General features: G+C 45.5%; 1 protein-coding gene across 1 annotated transcript in view; it reads right to left on the minus strand.

Moving 5' to 3' along the window:
- FMNL1 (formin like 1) overlaps nucleotides 1-14,166 on the minus strand; it is a 355,813-nt gene that overhangs the window by 49,024 nt on the left and 292,623 nt on the right. The window contains exons 17-18 of the mRNA XM_069237968.1: nucleotides 5,933-6,135; nucleotides 4,475-4,709 (exon numbers count right to left, since the gene is read on the minus strand). Coding sequence (XP_069094069.1) covers nucleotides 4,475-4,709; nucleotides 5,933-6,135 — 438 coding nt within the window. The remainder of the gene's footprint in view (nucleotides 1-4,474; nucleotides 4,710-5,932; nucleotides 6,136-14,166) is intronic.

Below are 14,166 nucleotides of genomic sequence, written 5' to 3' on the forward strand. Positions count from 1 at the left end.
TCATTGCTCCACGAATGAGGTCATATTGGCCACTTTCCTCTCTATTTTTTCCAGTAGGCCCACTATTCGTATATTGCTTCTTCTTGGTCTGTTTTCCACGTCTTCCGCTCGCGTCTCCAAAGTTTTTATTTGAATGTCCATCTTAGTCATGAGTGTGTGTAATTGCCGGAAATCTGGTGTAAGTTGACCCAGCGTCCTTGCATTAGTAGTGACTCTGTCCGATAGTCTTCGATGATCGTCCCGCAGGAGGCTTAGGTCAGTGGCGATTGTGTCTATTGTAAGTTCAAAGGCCTCTGGGGACGCCGCTATGGCCTGGAGAAATATGTCCAGCATTGTTTCACGAGGTGTGCTCCAGTCTGAGGCCGCAGGCTCGATTTCCCCGCTCAGGTCATGCGGGCCAATCGGAGCGCCCCGGTCCGTCCCCTCCCTCTTTTTCGTGGCTTTGCCCATGGTGACCAAAGCATGCAGGGCTGGTGTTTCACAGCACAATTTTTACGTGTGCAGTCAGTTAAGATAGGACCCACAGCTTACTGCTATTTGGTTTCGGTGGTCCTTGGCACTGGCCTCTCCCAATAGAGCCCAATATGCATCGTAGCAGGGGAATGGTGTCAGTTTCAGGGGGTCGGGATCCCCCCAACCAGCCCCATGCGCACCTCATCACTGCCTCCAGCCTGTCCTTGTACGCAATCTCAGTGCTCATCTCTGACCCCTCTGTATAGGCGGGCATGTCGTGGGAGATAGCCAACGGTCCGTGCCACTCCCTTGGTTCCAGCCTGCAGCCAGCACCGTGCCGCCTCGATCAGGTTCCAGTGGTCTTGGTGCAGGGTGGGCCCCCATCTTTCACCTTCTATGCCAGGGGTCCCCCAGTATCCTCCCTCTCAGGGTCCTCGGTCCAGAGCTTTCTCATATAAGGCCCTCAATCTGGGCCCGCACAGGGTCCAAATAGAGGAAGACTCTGGGGCTCTGCTGCAGTTCCCAGTCGGTCAGGGCTCGATGCAGTAGCAACCCTGGCACCCCTCTCCACGAGGCTGGGAAGACATCTGCTTTGCCTGTCCCCACTCACTGGGATTTTGGCACCAATCTCCTCCTGGGGCAGCGGGCAGTGATATCCCAGGGCAGCTTATCTCCTCTGCAGCTTCACTTTCCTCCGCACCTCCTCCCTCAGCCCATGGCCCACCTCCAGGCTCTCTTCTGCTCACCGGCCGTAGGCCCGCTGGCCGTCCATGGCACCTCGCCACTCCGCAGGCCCCTGTGTCCAGGCCGCGACCCAGGTTCTCACACCCCTCTCACTCATCGGATTACCAGGCCGTGGTTTGCCGCTCCATCTGGTGCTGCTGATCCACCTCTACTCATGGTGCTCAGCCCTCGGCTCTCCCATGCTCTGCCTTTTTTTGGGCACAGGGCTTCAGCCTAAAACAACCACCACGGTCCCAACGGGTGAGGTCAGGATGGCCAATTAGCTTTGGCGAGGTCGGTGGTGCAGTAGCTCCCCCAGGAGTAGAGTCTGGGGGGTGTATCATACGGCGGGAAGTGAGGATTCTTGTGGGTGGCTGACGGCAGTTGGGAGCCTCGCTCAGAGTGTGCTACGCCATGGGCTCTAGGCCACGCCCCTCCATGGCAAATGTTTTAACCATAGAATTAACACAGTCCTATGCACAAGCTAGAAGAGCTTTTTGCCATTTTTGCAGCAAAAGCTTTTATGAATAGGATAAGCTTGTGGTATCCACGCTGGGTTGAAAAATGATAAATACAAATTTACCATTCTAGGCACAATATTACAGCTTTGGATTGGTAAAATACCAGCCTAGCCAACCAAGATAAAGTAAAAGCAGCTGTTTAGAAATGTGTTTAACTGTTATTAGAGCCCGTCAGTGAAGCATACATTTGCCCAGACATAAGGGGGAATCCAGTATAGGTTAAAACCATACTCCTACATGCTTAGGCTGTTGAATAAAGTATGCAGTTCAAAGCTCAGAACTCTGGGTAGGTTCCACGTTTAGGTGGAGAGCTGCTCCTGTTTATGGACATCATCTTTAACACCCATGTTCAAATTCTGCCCATGCAAATGTTTGTTTTTCTAGCAAACTTTTTAAGCATAATATTAACATACTACTACCTACACCAAGCTAGAAAAGTGAGAAAGGATTTTGCCATTTTTGCAGAAAAATCTTTAAGCATAATGCTGCCTATACCTAGCTGAAAATCACAAAAGCCTTTTACCACTCTAGCTAAGGTACACATTTGAAGCCATAAAATCCCATCAAAACCAACCTGCAATAAATCAAAACAGCTCTTGACATATGTGTTTCGCTCCCATTAGAGCTTGCCAGAGAGTCATAGCTTTGTCCAGACACAGGGGGGTAGAGGTCAAGTATTGGTTAACATCAAACACTAACTCTAAAAAGGTTTAAGGGCTGACAGGGCTCTAATCATGAACCCTTCAACAAAGGAAGGTTTTTGCTTCTGTGCAACAGAGCTATTATAGTGATTGAATTAGTAATAACCTCTTTTATCAAGCAGTTATGCAGTCTTGACTTTATATAGTGCTGCAATCATCTGGCGTTTCTATAGGCCAAATCAATTGTGCTCATTGCTGTGGCTACATAAAGATGAAAGGCTGAGTTAGTTTAATAAGATTCAAGACTTCATTAAAAGACTGTGGGCCTGATTCTAACTTTGGAGGACGGTGTTAAACCGTCCCAAAAGTGGCGGATATGCCACCTACCGTATTACGAGTTCCATAGGATATAATGGACTCGTAATACGGTAGGTGGTATATCCGCCACTTTTGGGACGGTTTAACACCGTCCTCCAAAGTTAGAATCAGGCCCTGTGTGCATTAACCAAGTAATCTAGCAATTTAAATACATTATTATTGTACTGTTTCAATAGTGTGGCCTACTACCTTGGTCAATATCTATGACTTTTCCAACCTGCCATGGGGAGTGCGCAGAATCCAAATTCAAGCCATGTGAATGGCACCTACCCCCAGACCTATCACAGTGCCTGTTTCGTCAATGTGACTTGCAACTCAAAGACAAGGTTGTGGTGAATTAAAGAGTTTCTACCCTAAGGTTTGCGTTAGGGAGAGAGGCACGTCATTACATAATGTAGGCACTACAGGACAAGAGCGGCTGGAGCACAGGAGACAAAAGGTCGCCACCCGCCATGTATCAGGTGTTACTGAAAGAGACACAACAGCAGAAAATGTAAACGTACGAACTGCCTGAGTGTCAGTTATGTGTTTACTTTTCTCAGCATGTATGGCTGACAGTGCAAGGTGCGCGTGTCAGCAGCGCTGGAGAGGGGAATTCAACGGCACAGGTGGATTGCGCATGTCTGAAGGGTGCTTTTCTTCTCCACTCCCGTCAGTCATGCTCAATCCACGGGCATGCTGCGCATACTCCATGCAGCACTGCAATGCACAAAATAGGAGCCTGCTTGGGCGGCGATGGACTTTCCGTCACACCGCCCCAAACCCTATGGGAATGCAGGACACAGAAAAAAGGCCAGTTTCCTTGCCCTAACCTGTGTTCCGGTAGGACTGCCTACCGGTCATATATGCAGAGGTTTGGTGATCGTTTCATGCGTACGGAAAGCAGATAAAAGCTGTGGTGATATCTAGAGACGTCTTTGCATATTCAGTAAGTTAAGGAGAGGGACGGCACGAGGGGGCTGGAAGCATGATCACGAGTATCAGAGAAAGTGTTCTATTATTTTTCAGTTAATGTCCCGAAGTTTCCTTGTCCTCCACAGGATGAAAGGGTAAGTGGTCTCACCCAACCACAAGATCTAAACATGCAGGGCAAAGCTAGCCCTTGACCAATGTGCTCTTTTCCACGAGCGCCTACGATGTCCAAGGAAATGTTTATTTGCCAGCAGCCTAAATTGAAGTTTTTTCAACCCGAGGTATATTTAACCGGCATTGCAGGAGATTTATATTTTGAAGCAGTTGTTAGTACCAACAACTGGTAGCCTTTATTTACAATTTCCCTATGGAGACTGAGTGAAATCAAAAACAAGCCTGAGGTTTATATTGATGGTGGAATGTCTTCTGGACTCTCTGTCCATATTCGAGCATTAGTACAGTGCTGTGCATATATTTTTTTATTTTATGCACCAAAATAATGATTTTTCTCTCTGGTAGGGCAGTATTTATCTTGTGATCCTACCATATAGCCGCCACCGCTATGAGGTACATCAGACTTAAAAATCAGTGATAAGACTTTTCTACATTTGCTTAGGGGTAACTTGTAATGAGATGTAGAATGTTAACTGGACAGGCCAATCCTCTTTCTAATTCACCTTTGACTTTAAGCACTTTCATTTACAAATAGTCTCCAGTCACTTCTTCTGTGGGAGGTCCAGTGTGTGTTTACTCTTAAGCACGCTACATGAGGGATTTCCTTGCAGTTCCTTCAGCTGCTCATATTATCCTAAGCAGAGGATCACAAGCCTGCACAGGACCACTTACCGGCGTGAGCAACTGTGCTGTGTCACCGAAGTTGCCCAGAAAGGTCATAACATTGAGGCGTTCTGACAGGCGTGGGATCCTGCTGAACTGGATCATGAAGCGGTCCTCATCGGAGAGATCGTCCAGCGGCTTCTGCTCCTTCAGGTACTTGTTGATGGTGATCAGCTCATACTCGGTGGGGATGAAACGAATAAGAAGCTCAAGGAAATCCAGGTTGAGAGACTGCATGTCATACCTGAAAGAGAGCCGACAGCGGTGAGGTCCGTGAGAGGTCTGCTAAGAGACGGCCCATGCCAAGGCAGGGCTGAGAGTACTAGGAAAAGTGATTAGAGCAATGCTTGAACTAATCTCAGTCCCTGCTATTGTATGCCAAACCATCTTGGTCCACCCTGATCTGCCACGTCACTTCTGAATCATTGGTTTGATTTATTATGCATTCCATCCTCAACTTATTATTATTTTCGTTTTCTCTGTGACATTAGTAGAATGGAAGGAAGGAATGGAGGGGAGCTGCTCCATGTTTGCAGACTATGGCCCTCATTATGACTCTGTCGAGCTCCTGACCACCAGGGCCAGGGTGGTGGTTTCACCGCCATCCCCGCCACATCCACACTCATACTGCCAGGGCGGTTGAATCCGCCGGCTCTTAGATGAGCATCTCCAACCCTGCGGTCCAATGAAGACCGCCGGCTGTATTTTGAGCCGGCATTCCACCAGGGTTTCCGCGGCTGTAGCACTGCCACAAAAACCATGGCGGAAAGGCTACTGGTGACAGTGAATTTCTTCCCTGTCACCGGCAGGTGACTCCCCCCCTCCTTACCAGAGTCCCCCATCTCCCCTTCAGGTACAGCACCTGCTACATGCACACGCACACAGACACCCACATGCACCCCTCATACACTGATTCACCAACACTGACATACATGCATTCACTCACATGCATCCATACACGCATTCACTTCAACATCCATACACGCATTCAACCACTCACACAACACCCCCCACCCTCCAACCCCCCTCCCCTGCCTCTCAGCGATTGCCTGCATTTGGTCTATCTGGACTCCCTTCATGTGGCCAATCTGGGACTGCCTGTATGCGATCACTCTGTGACTTCCTGAGTGGTAGTAAACCAGTGGGTGCAGATTTACAACTTTGTTTGTCAAATTGTGCTCTTTGTGATGAAAGGCTTTAAAAAAGGCCATCAGTGTGTGTTCTTTTCACAGTACGATAGTAGTCACCCTTGTCAGTTTTTTTCTTTACGTTGTGGAAGTTTCTTCAATGGTAGAATGTGACCTGCCTTGTGGCAATAGTTTGCACAGGGTAAACAGAACCCCCCTTTATGAGTGGCAGCAGCATGGCCTGTGTTACCAGGACCTCATCATCACCTTGTTTCAGTAGGTGGCTAAACAAACAAGGCACCACTACCCGCCTCACCAGAAGTGGGCTGCTTTTACTCACATCTGAATGGCCTTGCAGATGTCCTCTCTGCCAAGGCCAGCCTTGCGCAGGGTGATGGCCAGGTTCTTGGCCCGGTTGATCTCAATAAGGTTCACCGTGCAGGGTGGCTTCTGTGCTGACTTCACCTTCACAGCTTTTATATGCGTGCTCGGGCCCTGGACTTTGGTCTTAAACTGCTCCTCAAATTCACTCATGTTGAGCTCCTAGGAAGACAGAAGATGGGATAGGAGAGGTAAAGGGCCGGAGGAAGTACGGATTAGCTGGTGAGAAGTGACAGCCGAAAGGAAAGAGAAAAAGAAACAGTGGAGAGGAGTTTGAGTGGAAAATGGTAGAGAATGGAAGAGATAAAAAGAAGAGAAGGCTTGAAAGAAGAAGGTAGGTGAGAGGAGATGAGGTTAGGGGTTGTGAGAGGAAGGGTGTAAAAAGGAACAGAAAATGAAGGGAGTGGAAGGGAGGATAGTACAATGAAAGTAGTGCGTGGGAAGAAAGAATGTATTCTTCTCCCACACATCACACACTAAAAATGGGCTGGTCTGAACCTCACACATGATATAACAGATGCCACCACATATAACATCGATGACATCACCATTGCCATTACATATCACCTTACCATTTGCGTTACTGTTCTCATCACTCTCGATACAGTACAACTTCTTTGTTTGGATATGAAGTCCCATTGTTTGTTGGAATACATCTTGTGGGTTCACGATCACCCACTCGGGTGAAAGTTATGGTTTTCATGATGGGGGTGCAAATTGGGGCAGTACAAAGTATTTTAGGCTTTGTTATTGAAACACAGTAGACCAGATTTAATAAAAGCGGTACTGCATCCAGTGCAGCGTCACTGTTCTTGTGTCCCCTGGCACTCCCCAAATGCCAACATTTGTGTGCCATACCTAAGATACGGCGCACCATGGTGGTAGTTAGGGAACTAGCGCCAGAATTTTTCACGCTAGTTCGGAGCTTTGCAGGATTAGCATCAAAAAGTTCTACGCTAATCCTGCACAGCCCATGGAGGCCCATTGTAAACAATGGTGTGCCTCCTTTTAACACCTGCTCTGAGCAGGCATTAAAAGTGCCGAAAAAAATGACGCAAAGAAATCTCTTAGATTTCTGAGTGCCATTTGTTTGGCCCCCGCTAATGGGGGAATTCCCCCTTTGTATACATTATGCCTTACGCAGGCATAATGTAGCGAAAAGGGTTACAAAGTGGTGCAATGCATACATTGCACCACTTTGTAAATATGGCGCAGGGAAAAGGCCACCTTAGTGCTGCCTTAGCATAAAAAAAAGATGCTAATGCGGCACTCAAGTGGTGCCAGCCCCTCTAAAATCAGGAACAATGTTTTTTTAACTGTGGTTTTTCAGTGAATTTCTTACGTTTTTTCACATGTGAATGATACAGGTGCCTATTCACAAAGGCTTTTTGGAATGTATACATTAGCACACCCGTGATACACTATTACGTACTCTTACAAGCATTTATGAAGTGTCCCGAAACATCAAAAACTGAAATAAAATGGGAATACTTAGAGAATATTTGTATACAATTAGTACAAGTAAAAATGACTTTGCCATCTCTGCACTTTCACAAATAAGGAGTTGGAGGTTTTGAGACTGATTTACAAAGGCATGTAAGAGTATGTAAAAGAGTACCACTGTAGTACTACTTCCTGTACTCATAACTTTTTTATGAATAGGCCCATTGTGTTTGTAGTAGCTAAACCATCATATTTTATATGTTTTTTCTATTTGATTTCTGAGATGTATTTTTTTTAAAGAACATTAGGGGCTAGAGTCAGATCCACCGCTGGTGTGTCCAACCATCATTATGTAGGTCTTTGGCCAGTGTCTAACCCCCATCACAGAGAGCCTTCGACCGTGAGTGGTGGGGTTGAGCACAGGCTTGGCCTGTAGCTAAACCTGTATCTAATCTCACATGCATCCGACCTCTGCAGTGCACGGCCAACGTGCAGCAGGTGGGCCATGCATGCAACACTACATCATGGGTTGGACACAGATTCCAGCTTGCAGCTAGGCTCTGCTTCAGGCACTTGATGTGCCTCAGTGTTTAGACACAGGAGCTGGCTGTGCGCCCAACCACCCTTTTTCTTTTTTTAAAATCTAAATTCACAAATTTCTTGTGAATCTCGACTTAAAGGTTGCAGATTTTTATTTATTGGCAACCTTCTACTGCATGCATGTAATTGTGTACCTCAATGACTGACTTGTGCATTTCCTAATCCACCGTAGTTCACTTCGTCCTTCAGTTTGCCTATAGTAATACCTTAATATAAATAAATATTCATGTGTTTTTGTTCACTGAAATTCTAGAGTTAAGGAAAATGTTGTCCATTTCTAAATACAAAATGGCACAAGTGTGATCAAAATTTTTGTAAATTGTGAGTTTTCATATTTTTTTTCACCAATTTTTCTATCCCAATTCGGGCACTTGTCTAGCCCATTTGTGACCTAGAACCGATCGCTGCGTTTTTAGATCGTGTGAAACACCAGAGTTTAGGCAAATATAGGATTGTTAGAAATTTGGTTGTTGGTTGGCTGACTGGGGTTTTAACCTTATTTAAGCAGCAACCACAATCCTAGTCAGGGTAAGTGTCAGGCAAACCCTAAAATAACCTTTGCTCACCCTCTAGTACTTGGAACAGACAGGCAAACTTGGAGACAGTGTGGGAATTATTTGTGCAACACTTCAAACAGTAAAACAGTGAAGACGCCCGAAAAAACAAATCCATGCCAGGTTAGAAAAATAGTGCAAAATTTAATAAATAAAACAAGGCCAAAACTATAAAAATCCAATTAGTAGAACTTGAGATATGAGTATTTAAAGAATAAACTGTAAAATAGCACTGAGAAGCAATTAGCACCAATCTGGGATATTGGGCATATCTGGTCGCACTGGACCAGGGCAAAGTCAAAAGTTCAGGCCGACCACGATGGAGCGCAGGCCGGTTAAAGGGACCCAGTGATGCTTTCTGAACATAACTACCTTAGTCCTGGCTGCGTAGACGTTGAAGATGCAGTGAGCAAGCTAAAGCAATTGATCAATGCTGATCCCTGCATCTGTGGCGATGCATTGATCATTCCCATGCAGTAGCAAAAATGCATTGATTTTCTCCATGCAACAGTGGTGATGTGTTGGGTCTGAGTTATGAAGGCGATGTGCCAATCTGCGCAGTAGAGGTGATGCATCAACTACTCCACGCAACGGAACGATGCAGCAGTTCCAATCCACAGAACAGGTGTGATGCACCAGTTCCAATCTGTGCAGTGGTGGGGATGCATCTTTTCAGCTGCAGCAGCCATTGTGGGTCCACTTCCAAAGGTCCATGACGGGGGTAGCACCACCTGACAGGAAAGACTCACAGATGGCGGAGTCCAGGTGCAGATGTAGGCATAGTTGGAAATCTGTTATGTCCCCGAGACTTGAGATCAGGAGACCAAGGAGTCACTCTGGGTTCTGGGTTTAAGAGATGCAGGTCCAGTCCTTCTCACTCCCAGGCAAGAGGGCAGCAGGCCAGCATGGCAAAGCAGGAGTCTAACAGAGCAGCAGTCCAGCAGAGTGGCAGTCCTTGTAGCAGCACAGCAGTGCCTCCTGGCAGAGTATCCACAGGTTCAGAAGTGTACTGAGTTGGTGGTGTCAGAGGTCCAGTACTTATATCCAGTTGTGCCTTTGAAATGAGGGAGACTTCAAAGAAAGGTCTTTGAAGTGTACAGAGGTCCTGGCTGGCTCCAGACCCACTACAAGGGGTTCTGCAGCTCTTTGTGTGTGGATAGACCACAGCCTTTCAGGTGTAAGGGAGGCTGTGCCCAGCTCCTCCTTCCCAACCTGCTTAGGATGGCTCATCAAGGCTTATCAGCTCACATCTGAGCTCCTATTTTGTGTGCCTGTCCAGGAGGGATACACAAAGCCCAGCAGTCACTCCACCCCAGACAAGTGATCAAAGACAAGCAATAGACACAAAATGGCTGAAGTAAGAAAATACCAACTTTTGAAAAGTGGCATTTTCAGAATTACAATTTAATATCCAACTCCATCATAAGTTGTGCTTTTAAATTGTGATTCCAGAGACACCAAACTCGACAATCTGTTCTCTTCCAGATTGTGAATTACACTTTTAAAATGTAATAAGGTAATCTCAATGTTATCCAATGGGAGAGATAAGCCTAGCAGTAGCAAAAAACTACTTTGGGAGTTTTCACTACCAGGCCATGTAAAACTGAAAAGGACAAGTCCTGCCTTTTAAATACATTGCACCCTGCCCTCTGGGATGTCTAGGGCCTACCTTAGTGGTGACTTATTTGTCTAAAAAATGGAAGGTTTGGGCCTGGCAAAAGGGTTATTTTGGCAGGTCGACATGACAGTGTAAACTGCACTTACATGCTCTGCAATAGCAAGCCTAAGGCATTATGAAAGGGCTACTTAAGTGGGTGCCACAATCTGTGCTTCAGGCCCACAAGTAGCAGTTAATTTACAGGCCTCAAGTACTTTTTGCGCCACTTTACTAGGGACCTATAAGTATATTAAATACGCCAATTGTGAAAGAACCAATATTACCATGTTTAGGGGAGAGAGCACTAGCACTTTAGCACTGGTTAGCAGTGATAAAGTGCACAGAGTCCCAAAGCCAGCAAAAAACGAGGTCCACAAAGTAGAGGAGGTAGGCAAAAAGGTAGGGGGAAAGACTACTCTAAGGTCTAACAGACTTTCAAGATAACTGAAGGCCCATAAAAGTGGAATCACAGGGCATTGATAAAATAATGTTTTTTGAAGGAGATAACAGAAAATATTAGGGTAGAAATCACAGAGTTCTCTGATTGCAACACACATTCTGCAGACTCTTCAACTGCTTGGAAAGCATTCAATCATTATATGGTGTGTGTTCATTGCAGAGTATGCTTACCAATATAAAATGCAAGCAGAGTTATTAGAGTAAAATCAAAATAAGCTATCTGTTTTCTAACACCTTTTCTCAAATACTAGATCACACAATTATTTACAGGGTTGGGAAAAGGCTAAGCAGACCATTAAAGATAACTTTTTACAAGCAGTGATTTGAACAACAGACCGTATGACCGCAAAACTTATTAGGAAGGAGAGGAAGTTGAGCACTTCCTAGCTTGGTCAGCACGGGAAAAAATAAAGCAAAATTTGATTAGGGTCGTTAGGGATCCTGCAACAAAATATGATCTATCAGACAATCACAACATTCAGGAGATATTTTTGCAATATTTTAGATTCATCAATTTGGATATCCCACTAAGATGGAAGAGGCTCACTCCTTCTTAAGATGGCTTTATTTGAAAGAAGAGGCTTTCATGCTGTTGATAAGTACACCTAAATATAGATGAAGTAGATACTGCTGTGATGTTCTTTAGTTAGGGATTATACCGCTAACTGCTATAATGATATACTGGTGGGTGGCTCCATGCCTCTTCTTTTGTAATGGTGGTAAGCTTCATAAATCTTAAAAGATTGTCACTCGGGCAAAGTTCCCATAACTTTATTAAATACGACTATACGATTTTAGCTGAAACCACAACTACCCATAAATAAGCATTTGTATCCCTAATAATTCACTCAGAACAAAATGTTTTTTATCTGATGACTATCTAGACCCAACACCGGCTTCTTAGCTGAAGCCTTACATTATTTCACTAAGACAACGATAAAGAAAAAGCATTTGACTTCATGAGCTGGGATTTTTTGTTTTTGATTTTGAACACTTTTAAATTAAGACAGTCAGGCAGTGAGCTGGTCTGAAAGGCCACTGTGTGGGCTGTTTTTTTTAGGTCGAGCGTAAGCGTATGACCTTGTGTATACTTTTAAGTATACTTCTGCTGTGGGCTTCCAGCTATTTCATTTGTTAGTTTCATTTAAAAATCCTTGCTTGCTATTGGTCAGTCATGCCTCTATGCCCCTCCTTCTTCTGTGTGGGAGCAGGGACCATCTACTGTATAATTACGCTTTGTCCTGTTTATCTGGTCTATAGGGGACTTTTTTTTATTTTTGTTACTTTGTTTCCTGCTCCTGTCCAAGGAAGCTTCCCTTTTCATTTGCAGAGCATTCTTGCTCTGAGGTTAGCTGTAAACAAGGCTATAAATCAGGCTGTTATCTTGGTCACATTTGGTCTTTGTGGGCTCTCTTCACCCTCTCTCAGCTGCCTGGCTTGCGCCCTCCCTTGGCCCAGTGCCAGGAACCCCACACACGCCGTCTGCCAGAGCACCTCAGTTCTTGCAGTCAGTACACTCTGCTGCTCCAGTACTGGGACCTCCAGCACAGCTCCATCAGTGCACCTCCGTTCACATACTCCAAGCCTTCAGCCGTGCCAGTGCCAGGAACCCCACACATGCTGTCTGACAGAGCACCTCAAGTCTTCCAGTCAGTACACTCTGCTGCTCCAGTACTGGGACCTCAGGTGCATCTCCATCAGTGCACCGCCGTTCATACACTCCAAGCCCTCAACCGTGCCAGTGCCAGAAGCCCCATGCAAGCTGTCTGCGAGGGCACCTCAGTTCTTCCAGTCAGTACACTCTGCTGCTTCAGTACTGTGACCTCTGGCGCAGCTCCATCAATGCACTTCAGTTCACAAACGCCTAACCCTCAGCCGTGCCAGTGCCAGGAACCCCACATACACTTTCTGCCAGAGCACCTCAATTCTTCCAGTCAGTACACTCTGTTGTTCCAGTACTTGGACCTCAAGCGCTGGTCCATCAGTGCACCTCAGTTCTACCCTGGCGAGGTCACTTCCTTTCCTATACTGGGACCCGGCTCACATACAATTCCATTACAGCAATTCAATTCTAATATTCAGTTCTACTGCCAAGCCAATACTGGACCCAAAAGAGCAAAACACAGCTCAGCCAGTGCACCTCAAGTGTAACATCCAACGACACTGTTGATGGGAACCACCACAGCTCTGCCAGAATCCATCAATTCTAACATTCAGTGCACATTTCTACTTAGTACTAAGGCTCATACACATGCCTTTCAGGACTCCTCACTTCTGTAGATCAGAGGGAATGCCACTCTCATGCTGGGCACCACTTGCAGCTTTACCAAGGCACCTCCAGGCTAACACTCGGCAACAGTGGCACGCCAATACTAGGTTCCACACATAACTCCATTAACATACCTCAGTTCTGACCTTGTGTGACTGTTACTATTCCAGTACTGCAGCCCACTTACAACTCTGTCAGTGCACCTCAACCCTAACCTGCAGCACCCCATTATTCCAATACCAGGAATTACACGGCGCTCCGTTCCTCATTCCTCACCTGCTGCCTTTCTGTTATTCTAGCACTGGGCTAGGACACAGCTTTGTCTCTACCCGAGTCCTGAGCTGAAGCGCTCCAATATTGCTGTATTGGGGTTCACATTCAACTTTGCTAATGCACCTCCTGCTGTTCTGCAGTGCCCCATGCTGTTCCACACTCTGACTTCTGTTTGAAGATGTGGGGGAGCCAATTAAATCTATTCTTAGCTGCCATCTTTATTTGGAAGGGTCTGTTTTACCTATCTCACTCCGTTCTTTCCTTTACTCTGTTTACTCTCAGTGTTTTCTTTCTCCCCCACTTTTCTCTTTCCATCTCTTAAAATCCACATATTAACAGTTGTGCTCTTTCATTCAACTGTTTATTTCTACTCCTCTCCTTTTTATTTCCCTCTTCCTCTTGCTACCTCCTCTTTCAAACTCGTAAAAACTTGGCTACGTCTTTCCTTGTTTTGTTCCTCTCTTTTTTCTCCATCAGGTGTTCATTCTTTAACTATTTATTTTTCTTCCCTTCATTCTTTCTTTGTCTTTTTTCTTTGCTTTTTCCTTTGACTCAGTATGCGTCCTTTCACTTTTTCAAAGATCTTTTTTTCCTTCCTTTCTCTGGTGTTTTTCTTATCTTTATCTGTCAATTCATGTTTAACTATAAATCCCTCTTTTTCCCGTCTGTATGTAGAAGCCACAAGTTACTTGTCGGGATCCGAAGTGGGATTCTGTGTCTGTGGTAAATGTGTCAGTGCATACATGCCCTGGTACTTTCGCTGCCTGTTTGTCTAACCATCTCTTTTTTTCTCTAATGTTCATTTTTCTCTTTCTTTTCACACTTCTTTCATTATTTTTTCCTCTTTATCCTTCGTTTGCTAGCTTCCTTCCCTTTTTTTCTTTTGTCTCATACGTTTGCTCTATTTCTTCTTAGTTGGGTTTTTACTTTCTTGTATT

The sequence above is a fragment of the Pleurodeles waltl genome, chromosome 6, assembly GCF_031143425.1.
Source record: "Pleurodeles waltl isolate 20211129_DDA chromosome 6, aPleWal1.hap1.20221129, whole genome shotgun sequence".
Classification (NCBI taxonomy): Eukaryota; Metazoa; Chordata; class Amphibia; order Caudata; family Salamandridae; genus Pleurodeles; species Pleurodeles waltl.